The 15,941-nt window shown below is 45.1% G+C and overlaps 1 protein-coding gene across 1 annotated transcript; it reads left to right on the forward strand.

Moving 5' to 3' along the window:
• Nucleotides 1-9,544: 9,544 nt before the first annotated feature.
• KRR1 (KRR1 small subunit processome component homolog) lies at nt 9,545-15,679 on the forward strand. The gene is made up of 10 exons (XM_062016217.1): nt 9,545-9,901; nt 10,330-10,508; nt 11,012-11,146; nt 11,361-11,486; nt 11,582-11,665; nt 12,278-12,334; nt 12,841-13,011; nt 13,135-13,212; nt 13,339-13,432; nt 15,020-15,679. Exons 1-10 carry the CDS (start codon nt 9,817-9,819, stop codon nt 15,160-15,162), a joined length of 1,152 nt encoding a protein of 383 aa, XP_061872201.1. The 5' UTR covers nt 9,545-9,816; the 3' UTR covers nt 15,163-15,679.
• Nucleotides 15,680-15,941: the final 262 nt, after the last annotated feature.

Below are 15,941 nucleotides of genomic sequence, written 5' to 3' on the forward strand. Positions count from 1 at the left end.
ATGGTGCCCCTTGTCTACTAAGACAAACAGAGGCATTCTCCCCGCAGCGAGCAGCCAAGCAGCCCTTGCCAACCTCGGCGGCAAGAAGAATGCACCCCTATTCCCCACCGCTTCTGTCTCTGCCTGCCCAGCCTGGCCAGCTGAGCCCCTGAGAATACCCTGGCATAACTTCCTGGCAAGAACCATCATTTTTATGTTGCTTTTGGGTAAACTTCAATGACTCGTCTTGTATTCATGCTCATCTATGGTTGGCTTTTTACATTTTTGTTTTCTTCTTCCAGTGCTCTGATCTGCCAAGCTGCGAGCGGTTTGCCTAACAATGCGTGACGCTCAGAGAACAGATGGGCTCTTTCCTTCCTCCCAGTGGCATGCAAAGATGAAATTTTATCAATCAGACTTCAGACTCTGACATTTTGTTCAAAATGGTGGTTTTAACAGCTACTTTGCCACCTACCAGTTCCGTTGTGTTTCCTTCTGTGTCAGATATGACTTTATGACAAACTCAACGTTCAGCATCCAACAATCTGCATTGCAGCTGTACCTCACACAAGATTATCTCAAATTGCCCTCCTGTACAAACAAACTTAAGAATTCACAGGCATCTATGAGGCAAGGAAAGTGTTTGGTCAAGCTTAGTAGCAGCTCTCGTAATGGATACCCAGCTCTTCCAGCTTGCTGCAGAGGTGACTGCACTGTCTGACTCCCCTTTGCCAGGGCTGGTGCAAACTCATCACTCTTCAACCTGTGAATTCTACTTAAACCCAGACCAAACACTACGGACAAATAAGAGTTTGCTTTTGGACATGCCACTTCATGAACAGCTGACCAAAAAGATGAGTAGTAGAAGAAGGAATGTTTCATGCTCTGCTGCTCCACTTGTTTGGAGGCTGCCTTTCTAGAGAGTTGACTAATACCATATTTTCAATGAAATTTGGCTTGCTACCATTAGGAAATAAGCAACATATCATTCAAATACTCACTGCTCACCTCCATGAAACACTGAGGGGAACAGCTACAATCAGAGCTAGCCTAGGACATCACAACCACTCAGAAAGTCAGATCTGAGACTGCTGTGATGACTGTACTTCATATGCTCTGCCCAAAGTGCTCTGGGAGACTTTATCACCATTTATCTAAGAAAGGGTTTGCCCCTTGGTTGACTAAAAGACTTTTCTCCCTGTAGGTGAAAGGAAATGGATGTAACAGCTTGTACATTCCTATACAGAGCTGGTGGAACTTGGTTTCTTGAAGCTGTTGATGGCTGGCACCATTCTCGCCTATGGCAAGATCAGCTTGTGGACATGCTAACGTTTTGCAAGTTTTAAAGATGGATTAAGGAGAATATTCACACAAGCTAATTAGGCAATAGCAGCTGCTCCTCACAGGTCGGTCTGTGGGAAATGGAGGGAGGGAGGCTCCCGTGGAACCAACTCTGAGCACCTCTCTATATTAAACTCCAGTTCTGAATGATCTCCTCAGAGAGCCTCTGCCCCCATGGATGCCCCTCTCCATCATTTCACATGTCTTGCCCTTCCAGTGGCATTTCCTGAGCTCCTCTGCTGCCACGGGGGATCCAAGCCAGGGGAAATTGCTGCAAAATCTAGCAAGCATGTTGTAAATGACTTCACAGATGCAAATGGGGTTTGTTCTTTCCAATTATGAAACACAGCTTGCTAAATTTGGGGTTTTGAAACTCACTGCTAATATTTTAAAGTAAAAAAAAATAACCATATGGGATTTGGCAAGTCACAAGCCTGGTTATGATGAGCTGCTTGGTTTGTCAGTTCCCAGCTGCTGCTTTGACAAATTACCAGGGGATTTCCTCGCTGCCTGGACTGCTGACTGTCCCGAGGTGAATACAAAGAACAAGAAGTTTCATACTAGATTTTATGGGTTTGACCCTTCAGCGTGCCAAGGCCTCTCTGAGCTGCCTCTGTTGAATCCCTGTGCTTATGGAGATAGAGCTCTCCATGGGCACGAAACTGGTGCTGGGACACTGTTCTGGCTCTAGATTTCAGGCACATGTCGTCTGGCACAGAGAGGTAGGAGGAAGGGAGATATGTGGGAACAGAGCTCCTCTGTGCCCCATCCTCTGCCTGTTGTCTCCTCCAAGCCTGAATTGCAGGCTCATAGCTGTCCTTGCCACCTTGAGGACCAGCTGGCCGTCACCTACAGCTACACTTCAACAGGTTTACTGATACACACTTCTAACCAGGATGAGAACTGAGGTCTTACATGCCCTCTGGCACAGAAAGCGTGAGAGTGTTTCAGGGTGAGCCCAGTGATTGCCATCATGCCCTCTACCCAAGAGAGCTTTATCAGACTCTGCTCCCTGGACTAGGCTCTCAATGTGAGAGCAGCCGTGAGGTCGGCTCTACGAAGCTCTGTATCTCAAAATTAATTTGCCTGTGGTTCTGCTGACACCTTCTGATTGCACTGCTCTCCCACAAAAATAAAGGGTGTGCTGAAATCAATTTCCCAACCCCTACTCCACTGCACATAGAAGACAACAGATATATCTCTAATTAAAATGTTCTCATCTGTTGGAAAGCAGTTTGTAGGATTGATTTGAATAAAACTGATGATGCAGCCCACTCAGATCACTGGGAAATGACCTCTCTATTATGAAATCCCAGAATAACACAGCAAAGCAATCTTGATTTCCTAAAATCTACCAAAGCAGAAACTTCTCAGTTAGTTACAGCATATAATATGGATACTCCTGAAATGTCCTCTGCTTAACGAACAGCTGATATTGGCTAACCTCATGGAAATAAAAGAGAATTAGTACCAGCTGCGAAATGTATTCACTGGATAGTGAAACTGGCAGTTGGTATTATGCCTGCTATAAATATTTTTAATTAAAAATTGTTTTCTGTCTCTTCAATTGGTATAATAGCGATGATGCTTACTGAGAGTTACTGAAGATGTAATAGGATTCCCCTTAGTGTATAGCAGAGCTATTTATTCTGCTGTAATATTGCTATAGTGGAAATCTGCATAATAATGTCCGGATTCTAGGACAAGAGAAAAATAGACCGAGGAGTGTTCTAGCTGTGTGCTTCAGAACAACACACAAGAGCATTGTTGTGAATTTCTAAAGAAAAGCTGTGCTCAGACTCTGGTTTCTCAGGTATGCCAGGCTAGATGGGACTTTGAGCAACTTGGTCTAGTAGAAGGTGTCCCTGCCCACGGTGGAGGGCTGGAACTAGAGGATTGTTCTTCCAACTCGAATTGTTCTGTGATCTATGACTTTAAAATGAGTGAAACAACTTTTTTTTTTTTTTTTTTGTGGGAATTCCAGCTTTAATCCAGAGCCTCGTGGCACCATATGCCTGCAAGTTCAGAGGGAGCAGCAGAGCAGATCCCCTTCTGCTGCTCTGGCAAGGCAGTGGCACAGGGCTGTACCAGGGAGGACAGAGGCTTGAGGGTACTTGTCCTGCCCTGACTGGGAGAGGAGCAGCCCCTTTCCCTGTGGCTCCCATGGTACTCGCTGTGCAGGGGCTGCAAGAGGCACTGGCAGCAGGGGCCCTGCAGTGCTGCCACAGACCTGAGCCTCCAAGCACACAGCTCCTCGAGCTGTGCTCTCCTGACACAGATATCCACGGGCAGCGGGGACACCTCCTCCTCTGGGAAGCTGAGAGCCATTAGGCCAGCTCTGCCCCAACAGGCATGATCTGTGTTGAGCATCACCTCAGCAGGATGGGTACCGAGACAGCTGGAGAAGTCTCTGTGAGCCATCCCTGACAGGCCTTCAGGAACGTGTAGTCGGTAGGCTTCTGAAGCAGATAGGAGTGATCTCTTTCTAACCTCCGCTTGACTCTCTTCCATTCTGAGGCTTTGGACCAATATTGTGATTTATGCACTTCCTCCCCCTTCTTTCCTCAGCCCCCCGCCTTCCTCCTCCCCAGCTTCCAATACACCTACCCCTGACTAGCACTCGCCTTCACCCTCCCATTTCTGTTTTCCTGTGTGTATCTTGGAGGTCCTGGAACAGCTTGCCATGATGTGGTGTTTGCTTTCTGACAACTCCCAGAGGCTCAAGTCAAGACAAAAGCCTCATTCTGTCACTCATTGTATGAATGCATGATTAGGCACATCCCCTGCTTTCAAAGACCTTTTGATCTAAACCTGCTACTTTGATTTCATAAAGATACTAAATTCCTCTCCTGGTTTGGCTCTCATCCCTTTTTTTGTACACAAATTGACAGCAATTTTATTGAAAGTAAGTCTTTCCCCAAATAAAGCTATTGTCTTTTCTACCCATTGGTTCTTCCTTCTTATCTTGGGTTTTTCCTTCTGCCACAAATTATCTTTGCTTTGCTTTTCCAGCTGGCCTGTTCAGATGCTTCTATGGTTTGCAAGTCCGCTCATTTTCCAGCTCCTCATTCCTCTTAGGGTTCAGCACATGTTCTCTGCTTTCTTTCAAAGGGAAGACCTTGCTCTCACAAACTCAGCTTTCCCTTAGCTGAGCTGAATTTTTGATTGCCATCGTTCCCTCTTTATCTTTTCATGTGTAACTTCACAAGTGTCTTCATGGTAGCTACATCCGAAAGCTTTACTATTGGGTCAGAGATATTCCTCTCTATTTCTTGCAAAATCTTGCAAGATCTTCCTGTCTTTTCAGTCTCAAAATACAAATAGATACCTAACTGTGTGAGTGCTTGCCTTTTTATCCCAGCTTTTAAGCCCACTAAGAACGAAGGTGAGTTGTAAGTCCACCATGTCCATGTGGTAAGATGCAGATTTGTTATCTGTTGAAAAGACAGCTCAAAAGGATGATAATTAGCATATGATCCTGGGGATGACAGAGTAAGTCTCTTTCTTTCTTTTGAAATTCACATTTTCAACTCCCAGGTACCTGTTCTCACCTCTGGTGAACTCTGCCTGCCTGGGCACTTCCTCAGCTCCCCACAAAGAAAACAGCAGCACTGCTGCAGCGTGTTTCCTGCCTGACTGGCTTTGCCATGGGCACCATTACCTCCATCCATCAGCACCTCTGCAGGTCTCCAGGTTCAACAACAAAGAGGAGAACAAAACAAATACACCACTGCTCAGAGAGAGAAAGCGGGGAGAGGGAGGAGGGGGGCAGAGGGGAAAGGGAAATGAAGATCACAGCCCCATCTGTCTGAGGGCACAGAAGTCACGGTAGCCAGATGGGGAAGGAATCCAAAGGGCCTTTTCTGGAGGTGGCTGGGCAGGGGGAGCTTCTGTCTGGAGTCAAATTAATAGGTTTTGGTGGCCAGTTTGAACTATATCTTGTGAGGTTTTGTATGAAATAACTATTAACTTAAGAGCCAGTTACACAAGGAAGAGCTCTCACTTGCCCATGTGCCTGTTTCCTGCCCTGTTGTAAACTAAAAGAATTAAGAACACTCTAAGCCAAGATAAATTTAAAATACAACCCTCCAGTTATTTAAATCAAAAGGCAGTATTGATTATTTAATTACATAGAAGTGATCCAGATGCTGAGCATTTACTCTAGATTAATGTCCGTCCCAGAGCAGTTAATGGGCTTTCTCACTGCCATCAACGGAAGCTGCTTATTAATCCCTGGAAAATGGCTTGCATAACAATCATAACCTGCTGTTAAAAGTTTATAAATAGATAAAAGTGTCACATGGATTTACGAGTGCTAAGGCTGAATGGGATCTGTGTGGCATTTCTAGTGAATGAATGCCACGTGCATGAGCTCATCTGATTGCTTGAATTATCACAAAATCCCAAGTTGCTCTTTTGGATAGGAAAATGGCACGCAAGAAAGTGCCAAGTGGCTGGAGTCCTATCTACTGACTGGGAAATAATTACTTTGCTGAATAATAAAGAGGCATCTTCGTTCTAACAGCGGCACTCTGTTCTTTTTATCATACAGCCTGAAATGCACGTAAGGGTGGCTCTGTGGCTCTGCTTTTCATTCCTGTTGCTTTAACAGAAAAAAAAAGCTGACGTATACACACAGAGTGAGCTGACCCAGGTGCCCCCAGAGCCCAGCAATGGGTTCAGCAGACACAGGGATCTTGCTAGGCTGCAATTTGCATTATTCAAAGCTCTCCAAGGTAGCCCTTTGCACCCGGGTCTCTCCATCCCACATCAGTTTTTTTTAACAACAAACACAGCACATGCTGCAAGCAAAAGCTGCCTTCCAAAAGCCCCTTGGTGTTGGTAGAGCCAGGGGGGCATGAAGACCCCAGGGGCCAGGGTGGTAGAGGGCTGGGAATCAGTAGCTGTGCCCCACCACCGGGCTGGCACTACTGCTGCACCGTCTGCCTGGGAGCACAGCCGCCGAGACAGTGTCTGGGGGTCCCGCTCTTGCCCTGTCACCGCACAGTCCAGTCGGTGGCACCAGACAGCAGCCTGCAGCCCCCTGTCCTCCTGGCAGCCGCTGCTCCTCACCCTCCTGACCCTGCCAGGCTGGTGGTGGCTGCGTGTTGCATTCAAGTGGTCACTAATAAAAATGATACAAAACTGCTGTTGTCTGGAGCCCTGGAGAAGCAGAGTGGGTCTGCAGATGGGAATTAAGGAAGTGGCTTCCTCATATCCAACCAGGCCATAGATCCCAAGATAAGAGGGAAGATGATAAATTACCATCTCCTTCAAAGAATCAGACGGGAGGGGATGTGAGGGACCTTCCTGAATCACAGCTTCCAAGCCTGTTAGCATGACTGCCTCTGTTTTCTATTATTTTTAGTGGATCTGATTCAATTGGGCAAAGGTACACTTCAGTGTGGCTCTGCACTGGAGAGGGCTATCCATCCTGACAGTCCCTTGGCCCCTTGCCCTGGGCACTTCTCTCTCCAGCACAAAGGCTTGGAGGTCTCAGTGACCCTCAAGCAGCAGCTGGTATAGAGACCACAGTGCAAGAGAGGAGCAAGCATGTGAGTAGTCTGTCACTGGTGCCGCAGAGCCATGAGATGTAAACTCAGAACAGGACTGAGAGGTCTGAAAGTTGGACAAAATGGTATATTTCACCACAGACCTTTTCTCTGACCTTCAAAACTTCTCATAGTCAGAGAGCGCCCTGCTGCAAAGATCCTCTGTCTCACTCACTGCCTTGGCCATGCCACCTCCTCCCCACACCTCTCCCTTGTGCTCCCTCTTCTCTTGTGCTGCCACTTGTAATTCATCTTTGTGCTCTCGATGCTCCACAGCCTTGAGCCCATTGTTGAGAGCTGCCAGCATGCCCCTTCCGCAGCCCACTCCCGGGATTCTTTTGGTGGGTTGCATCTTAACCACAGGAGTCAGGCTATAAACAAGCACTTAACTAATCATCCTCTCTCAAATCTGCTTTGCTGCACTTCCACAACACCTGGCCAGTTTTTGGGCGAGACGTGCACCGTGAGCTTCTCCTCTCCAAGAATCGCCTTCCCAGGTCCCCCAGCCCTGCCTCCGCATCCACCAGCTCCCCATCCCCGCGCAGGACCCTCGTCCTATGCTGCGTAGCGCAGAGGGGTACGAGCCCTGTCAGAAATCCAAGAAGACCTCTGTGTCGAAGAGCTGAGCGGAACAACTTCGCCTCCCTGTGCTCGCCCACAGGCACTGCACCTTTACTGCATCCGAGCTCCGGGGCCAGGAGAGGCAGGAGCAGGACTCCAGCCTTTCCACGCACGGCAGAGCCGGGCTGGCAGAGAGGAGCACGTTTTCCATCGCCTCCATCTCTCCTCATCTCCTCCCTCAAGCAGAGGCCAACAGAGTGGAGGACAGCTCCCAGCCACCTAAGCGGGATTGGGGATGGAGAGCTAATCACCCCAAACTTCCGGAGAGACCCGCCAACACCCATCTGCCGTGCGGCCTCGTGGGGTTCTCCTTGCTCCATGTTTCCCCTTTGTCCTCAGAGCAGGTGTGCAGCTTCGGAGCAGAGACAGCTCACTCCCCCTGCAAGCCCCTGGCAGCCCCGCGAAGGGATGTGCTGTGCTATGCAGGCCTGCCAGCAGCGCCACTGCACCCTCCCTGCTTGAAGGATGGGGGCAGACAGAAACTAAAATAAATGGCTAAAAACGAGCATCAACTCAATGGTAAACTTGCACGTGGCTGGGATCCCGATGTCCTGTTTGTTCTGGAGGTGGAACAGGCTGGGAAAGACAGCAGCCCGGTTCAAAGAACAGTTTGGAGGGGTCAAAACTGATATTTTAACTGTTTTTTACGTGCGGATCAGATGACAGTAATATCTTTCTCATTAGGATGGTAATTAAACACCCTAGAGCACAGGTCTGATGAACATCTGTCAAGGACAACGCCATCCTGCCTCAGAGACGCAGATGTTCTTGTGCTAAAAGGTCTCTTCCAGTTTTTCACTCCATTGGCTTTTTGTGGTTCCCATAAAGAGCGAAGGAAGCACGCTCTTGCATTTTTACTGAAGGAAACGCTCCATTACAGGTACAGGAAGAGGTGAAGGAAAAGGGTGCAGAGCACCCCCAGAGAACATTAAATTACACTATTCAGCTGAATAATTAGGTCTTATCAGGAAGACATTTTCTTTAGTTACAAGCACTGAAATACTTTAAGTATTTATCAACATAGTTCAGTGCACCTTTTGATTATGCTGTTTCATTTTTCCTTTATGTTGCCAAAATTCAAAGCTGAACAATGTGTCTGGAAAAGATGTTTCACATGAAAGAGGAAGAAGGAAAAAAACCATTTGGTAGACACCTCTGACCTCAACCGCAGCACTAAATTTCTGAGGGCCCATGCCTGTAAGCAGAGAGTTCAAAAGGGAGTTGCAGAGCCACCGTGGGGAAGTGCATGAGGTCTCTAACAGCAAAACCACCTACCAGACCCTGTTGGCTTGAGGCAGACTGTGTCCACAGCAGCCCCTAGCTGCCCAGGTGCAAATGTTAACGAGATCTGTAAGAAAATCACTCTCCAGAACAATTTTAGGGTTTAGAAAGCTGATGTTAGTTTATTACAGTGTGGGGTGCAGGAGGCAATCTCTCCTCCTGGCACGCACATCGAGAAACAAAGAAACAATCCTTACATGCATACATAAACTACCTGCCTACCGATACATATGCAATACAAGGTGACATTTAACACGATTTGAGCAGAGTTGAGGAACACAGTCACATGTTTTGGCATGGTGTCTTTATATGGGTGTTCACTGTAATATTTTTACATTTAATGAGGCAAAGGTCTCACTCTGGGCACCGTGGTCTTGCTGAAACTGTTCTGAAGCTGTTTGCCTGCTCTGTCCCGCAGTTTGTAACCAGAGATGTCTCGCAGCCCTAAGGCTCTCTGTCCTCGGCTGGTCTCTCAGGCCACCACCTCCCCGGTGTCTGCACAAGAGTTAAGTGGCCACGGGCACTTTTAAACCCTTCACGTGCAGTTCTCACGTCATTCATCACCTTACTATGGTCACTCAGCTCAAAACCCAAATCCCGCTTGTAGGAAATACGGTATTAAGTGAGGACGAGTCTACAGGGAATCCCTTGTGTCTGGTACTACAGACACACACCTTGAGATAAAGCAACCGTGACGAGCGCTGCAGCAATTTCCTGCGTCCGCAAGCAGCGAAGAGACGTCCCGGTGTGACCGGCGGCCTGGCGCACACAGCAGAGGCCGGCACTACCCCTCGCTGGGCAGCAGCGCAGCCAGCCCGGGCACACACGCTTCACCTTCACTTCTTTGTGCATTCAATCGGCAAAGCCGCTCTCAAAGCCTCAACACCGCCTGCTCACGGACGCCCGTCCGCCCGTCAGCCCTCCGTTCCTCCCTCTCTCCTTTCCGGCCCTCAGCCGCGCCTCCCGCCCCCACAGCGGCTCCCGGCCTACACCGCGGCGCGGCTGCTTCCGGCGCCGGGTGAGCGGCGGAGAGCGCGCAGACATGGCGGAACCTGCCCCGGCGGCCCCGGCCGCGACGGAGAGCGAAGGGAAACGAAAACGCAAGAACAAAAAGAAAGTGGTTGAAGGTAGAGGCGGGGCGCGGGTCTGTGCGGGGCCAGCAGCCGCCTCGCTGGGAAGCGGTTGGGATTGGGGATGGGCCCTCCGGTGGCCCGCAACAAGCGTGGCCTCGGGTCCGTGTGAGCGGCGCGGCAGCCTGGGGAAGGGCGGCTGCAGTGCGGGGCCGCGGCTGCTCGCCTCGGCCTCTGCCGCCGCCTTATGCCATGTGCTACCCGCGGCCCATCTCACAGCTGTGGATTTTTGAGAGGAAAACCCAATACCTTAAAGCGGTAACGTTTTTTAAGGTCAAGAGAGTTTAGAGCACGTTCAACAGTGTGTTAAATGCAGCTTTGCGTCGCTGCTGCTGGTTATTGTAATAGGGGTATGTAGTGGCCACTGATGAAAGAGAAGGAAAAACCAACCTTTTATCTTTTTTTTCCCCCTCTAATACCTATAGCCGTTGATGAATCTGAACTTCTCACTGTGCCAGATGGATGGAAAGAGCCAGCCTTTACAAGAGAGGATAATCCTAGAGGGTTGCTGGAAGAAAGCAGTTTCGCAACGTTATTCCCAAAGTACAGGGAAGCCTACATAAAAGAGTGCTGGCCACTTGTCCAGAAAGCCTTGAATGAACATGTATGAATGCTTGCTATTTGTGGTACCCTATCTTTTCTTTTGGGAGATACAGATCTTACTTAAACTCATAAAGATCATGCAAGTTGGTTTTCTGATGCTGTATTTGTGTATATTTATACTGTGTTCTCATTTGGAATTGGTAGTGTAATCTTTTCTTGTCCTGACAGTCAGTGAAGGTCTGTGTAGCTAGACTTGCAGTTCCTTAAAGATGCTGTCAGCAAAGCTCTTTGCAGCAGCAGTTGTCTTGCCATCCAGATGCTGGCAATTTGGTTGTGCCTGAATTCAGGGAGACAAGAGAGGTGGTATATTTGGGTTTGTGACACACACATTCAGTCTTTTTCATGAGTGTGGATTTCCTTAAGCTGAAAGTCACTTTGAAGAGTTTTGCAGAGTGGATCTGTATCCAGTATGTAGCATCGTGATTGTTAACTCCTTACTGCTGAAGATTGATTCTGTGGTTCTTATTTAGAGATTGAGTCATTGTTTCTTCTCAAACGTTACAGTATGTGAGTGCAACGCTGGATCTAATTGAAGGAAGCATGACTGTCACCACCACTAAGAACACCTTCGATCCATATGTAATCATCAGGGCTAGAGATTTAATAAAACTCCTGGCAAGAAGTGTTCCATTTGAACAGGTCTGTATTAAATCCTGGAAGTTTGCATCAAATTCTATCATAATACTTATAAAATAGGACATTTTCAAAATCTAGGAGTTTCAGACGAGTCAGGTTAACTGAAACCGTCTATTTAAAATAGACGTATGTGGAAGCAAAGTGAGAAGAATGAACTTGACTCTTTTGAGAGATCCATTTGCATTCAGGTGATACTGCCTACTTCTTGTCTCTTCAGGCAGTTCGTATCCTTCAGGATGATGTTGCCTGTGACATCATTAAAATAGGTTCTCTGGTGAGGAAGAGAGACACTTTTATAAAAAGAAGAGGACGGCTTCTTGGGCCAAAAGGGTCTACTCTGAAGGTATTTCCTATAGCTGTAGTAACCAGACATTTCTTAGACCCAGGTTTGTTGTCAGGCCTTCAGTTTACATTTGTCTAATTTCTTTTTTGTTGTAGGCCCTGGAACTGTTAACAAACTGTTACATTATGGTGCAAGGCAACACAGTTTCAGCGCTTGGACCCTTTAGTGGCCTAAAAGAGGTAAGGAGGGTCAGATGAGCCATTGGTGTAGCATACTTCTATGCCCAGCTTGAGAGCAGGAGAGAGGCAAAATCTGACAACCTTGGGAGTGTCTCACTGACTTTTAGCTATGTATTAGTAAGCAACATTTATGTGAATGTCCATAGTCTTGACATCTTAGCTGCTGAATTTTGTTTAGACTTGCTGTCTTGTAAGTAAAAAAGTATTTGTGAAATACTGTTTTGAGGTTGTTTTAGCAAGAGTTTTTGTGCTTTTGGATAATAAGTGTAAGAGTGAAAGTACTGCATAGTTAGTGATATATAACTTTAAGGAGCATCTAATATGTTTTTAGTAACTAGGAGAAGAGTGCTTATCAAAAGCAAGTTTCTCATGATACCATAAAAATCCATGGTAATGTGAAAGTAATGTTTGTGGGGTGTGCTAGAGTGTATTACAGACACGACAATACTATTAATATTTCTGAAGTGCTGTGTGTTCCAGTTAACCATGTGCATTAGCTTTTAAAATCTACCTCTTTGCGGGGGAGGGGAAGCAAGATAGTATATCTGGTGCTTGAAGTGATTAGAATGTGAGATAGTTGCTGAGTTTTCTGTTCTTTTTCATTAAATACAGGTTAGAAAAGTTGTTCTGGACACGATGAAGAATATACATCCCATATATAACATTAAGGTTAGCGTGGTCCATTGTGCATCTCTTTTTACAAGAAAGTACTGTTTCTTCTGAGAGATTTGTATGTTCATAATTTAGATGTTTCTGTGTGGCAATCTGGTTTTGAGAATTCCTGTAGTGTGCTGCTTAAAAAAAAACCCCTGACTTTCATATCCTTCATTTTGTCATGATATATTGCCATAATATCATTAACAGTATCTGAGAAAATGTCAAAGGAAAAGTCTGTATCAATTTTTCGTCCTTTTTGATTTTTCACTTGATACTTGCTCATTGAAACTGAGGTACTGTCTCCAATGCACTCCATACCTATTTTGAGACAAATGTGTCTTTCTGGTTCTGCTCTTCATAATTAAGCCCCTGTTACTGAAGTGAGAGGTGGAAAGTTTGAGTGTAGCATATTCACTGTGACAAAGTTTAGTAAAACTTGTACTTTGGAGCTCTTGGCTACTGCTATAATACTGTTTTTTTTATAATCATTTCTTTGTGACATTCTAAAACCACTGAAGACGTTGATGATCAAAAGGGAATTAGCAAAAGATCCCGAACTGAGGTCACAAAGTTGGGAAAGATTTTTGCCGAAGTTCAAGCCGAAGAACTTGAAAAAACGTAAGGAGCCAAAGAAGAAAAACACTAAGAAGGAATACACACCGTTCCCACCTCCACAGCCAGAAAGCCAGGTCAGCTGAAACTTTATTTGGTTGTGCAGGGTTGTAGCACAACTTAAAATTGTGTTCTTGCTAACAAGAGCTTGGGAGTCCTCTTCTATCTGTCTAAAGCTCCTTGGTGCTTGTTTTACGTAGATTGACAAAGAGTTGGCAAGTGGTGAATACTTCTTGAAAGAAAGACAGAAGAAACGGAAGCAAGTGGCAGAGATAAAGGTAAAGTTTATCAAATTAACCCACTATTCACTTAAAAGGTATTTGACTACTGACTTGGATGACTATATTTTTGTGTCCCTTTTGTCCTGCTCTGCTGATACCTGACCTTTTTATCGATAATTTTAGGCAAAGCAAGCTGATGCAGTCAAGAAAAGACAAGAGGAAAGAAATAAAGCTTTTATTCCACCAAAGGAAAAGCCAGTTGTGAAAACAAAGAAAGGTAACCATTTGTGGGGATTTTTCCTCTTCTAAAACCTGCTGTTGATTCCTAGACTGAGTGATTTTGCAGAGCTACAGGTGTAGGAACTAAGAAAGATTGTGCAAAAAAAATTTCTCGTGATTAGATCCATGCCTGGAGTTGCAAGAGACAGTAGAAAGATCATGCAGCCCATAATGCTGTACCTATACAATGACAGTTGTCTGCAGAACGTTCTGACGGAGATAGTGAGGCATCCATCTCCACTGGCTGTTCTGGCTACTCGGCTTTCAGTCTTGCAGCAGAGCTGCTGCCATAACTTTTGCATTCAAATGGATTTTCTGTTAAGAAAAAGAAAGGCAAATGCAAGATTTACTTGTAAAGTTATGCCACAAGTAAGTTTTGGTGTAAGATGGGTAAATAGCTTTTCTAAAAGTTAATCCACATTCTGTGCAACTAAGATCTTTTGTTCTCAGATGGCTTGTTTTTTCCACACTAGAGAAACAAATCTTGGGTTTTCTGGACTTCTTGATGATCCTGCTTAATCCTTCAGTGTATTAGAAAATATACCTAGTATATCTATTAGCTCTGCTACCTACATGTTATTACACTTCATATTACACATTTTCTTACAAACTGAAAAGTGTGTTTCTCCAGAAGCATGCATTCTGCTGCATTGCTGCAGTACTTTTTTTGTGATGGCAGTAAATTTTCCATGATCCTGCTTTTGACTATACTGTATGTTAAAATACTATGCTTTTCTGACTAGTATGTATTTTGACCTGAAATCCTTCAGTCTTCCAAGAATAAATGACAGAAGTAATTTGTATGTAGAGAGAACTGAGATCCAAAGAAGACAGCTGGTGCTCACTGTTAGATGCAGAAATTAACTGTGTGAGATTATCAGAGTTAGATCCAAACTCATCATGACTCATGCCCAAAAGGGAAAATACCATCCCCTAGATGAGCGTAAGAGTAGGTTATTCGTGTTGCTCAGCATTGCATGTTAATAACTTAAGTATTTTGTCACTCCCTGAAGTTTGCTAGAGAGGTCTTCATCCTGTTTCCCCAGCCCACCATTCCCCATCCTGTTCCCAACAGTGGCCATTACTGGGTGGCCAGGGACAGAGTATAAGGATGGGACAGGCACGTTTAGGATCTTTCCGTCTTAGTTATTTGCAGAAAGATAAAATGCCACAATCTCTTCTTACATGAGACCAACCAAGCCAAAAGGCCTCTCTTTAAGAGCGTGTGTGTGTGTGTTATTAATTTTGGAGGAGTTCATCTGTGGTCTGAGCAGCAGATTTTGAATGTCACAATTTGTATGTCTACAGACAGTGGCATCTGTGTTCATATATAAAAAACACCATCTGATTTCTTTGTATGGCTGTTCTCCTTTGAATTCTGGTGAAGGAAGTTTGTAGATAGTACTAGTTTAAACAAAAATTCTTATTAGAATAGTTTGTAAAACCATTAGTGAACAAAAACCAAGTCCTAACCAATGCCACAGGATGCAGTTTACTGTATTTATGTATGAAGTCATCTTCTAGGCTGTAAAAATTTAGAAATATTAAAATTAATGTCTGCTATTTTTGTATTTTTACTATGTAGCCTCCACTGAGAAGAAAATTGATATTGAAGTCATCAAGGAAAAGGTAAAGATGGCAAAGAAGAAGAAATTAGGAGCACTTCCTGTGGAAGAAGTCAAGTTAAAAATGGCAGCAGATGAAAAGAAAAAAAAGAAAAAGAAGTAATTCACCACCAGAGATACTCACTTTCCTCCTATGTTAATGGAAATTTTCACACTTGGAATATCTGAGACTTCTTGCTGTCAGTATAACCTGGACAAGGAAAGACTGGGACAAATATCGTTCTCTTTTCCTAAGTGCAGTTTCACCAGTGGACTGAAAGCAGCTGTGCAGAATTAATTGCGAAGACTAGTGACAAAAATCTGCGCTGCTCTATTGTTTGAGAAAGCAAGAAAGTGTATTTGGATAGTATCCATCTGCCTGAAGGGAAGGTGTTGTGGTGGAAACATTTTGGAGTTTGATGCAGGGTACATTAAACGTTAGGGTCAGAGAATTTGCTGGGAGTTTAAGGTAATTTTTCTGTGAAAGACAACCAGACTATACCCAGCCTCAGTTACGGCGATCACTTGTGCAAAGCAGGCAAGGTCTATTGCTATATTATGCTTTTGTTTCTGTAAAAGCTGATTATTTTTGCGTGTTTTGTCTTGGTGGTAATAAACTATTTTAATACTTTGTTCTTAAATCCTTTAATCAGTCATCTGCCATGGAGCCTACTTACTATTTTCCAGGAAACAAGCTCACAGCTTCATGTGAGAATTAGACAAACCATAATCTTAATTGAATGCCGGTAATAAACTGTCATTTGTTGGCCTTATCCTGGAGGCTGCTAGACAGAAGTGTCTTTCCACATGGATTGTGCTGCAGGGAAAGCAAAACCCTTGCTGTCTTTAAACATATTAACTTCTTGTTTGCAAAAAGGTCTAAAACATTTTGTTCCTTTTCTT

The sequence above is a fragment of the Colius striatus genome, chromosome 1, assembly GCF_028858725.1.
Source record: "Colius striatus isolate bColStr4 chromosome 1, bColStr4.1.hap1, whole genome shotgun sequence".
NCBI classification, from domain to species: domain Eukaryota; kingdom Metazoa; phylum Chordata; class Aves; order Coliiformes; family Coliidae; genus Colius; species Colius striatus.

What these genes read in the sequence shown, in the direction of transcription:
- KRR1 (XM_062016217.1), top strand. Translation starts at nt 9,817, where the DNA reads ATGGCGGAACCTGCCCCGGCGGCCCCGGCCGCGACGGAGAGCGAAGGG. An exon ending in CAAAAGGGTCTACTCTGAAG is followed by an intron (nt 11,487 to 11,581) that starts GTATTTCCTATA and finishes TTTTTGTTGTAG; the next exon opens with GCCCTGGAACTGTTAACAAA. An exon ending in AGTTGTGAAAACAAAGAAAG is followed by an intron (nt 13,433 to 15,019) that starts GTAACCATTTGT and finishes TTTACTATGTAG; the next exon opens with CCTCCACTGAGAAGAAAATT.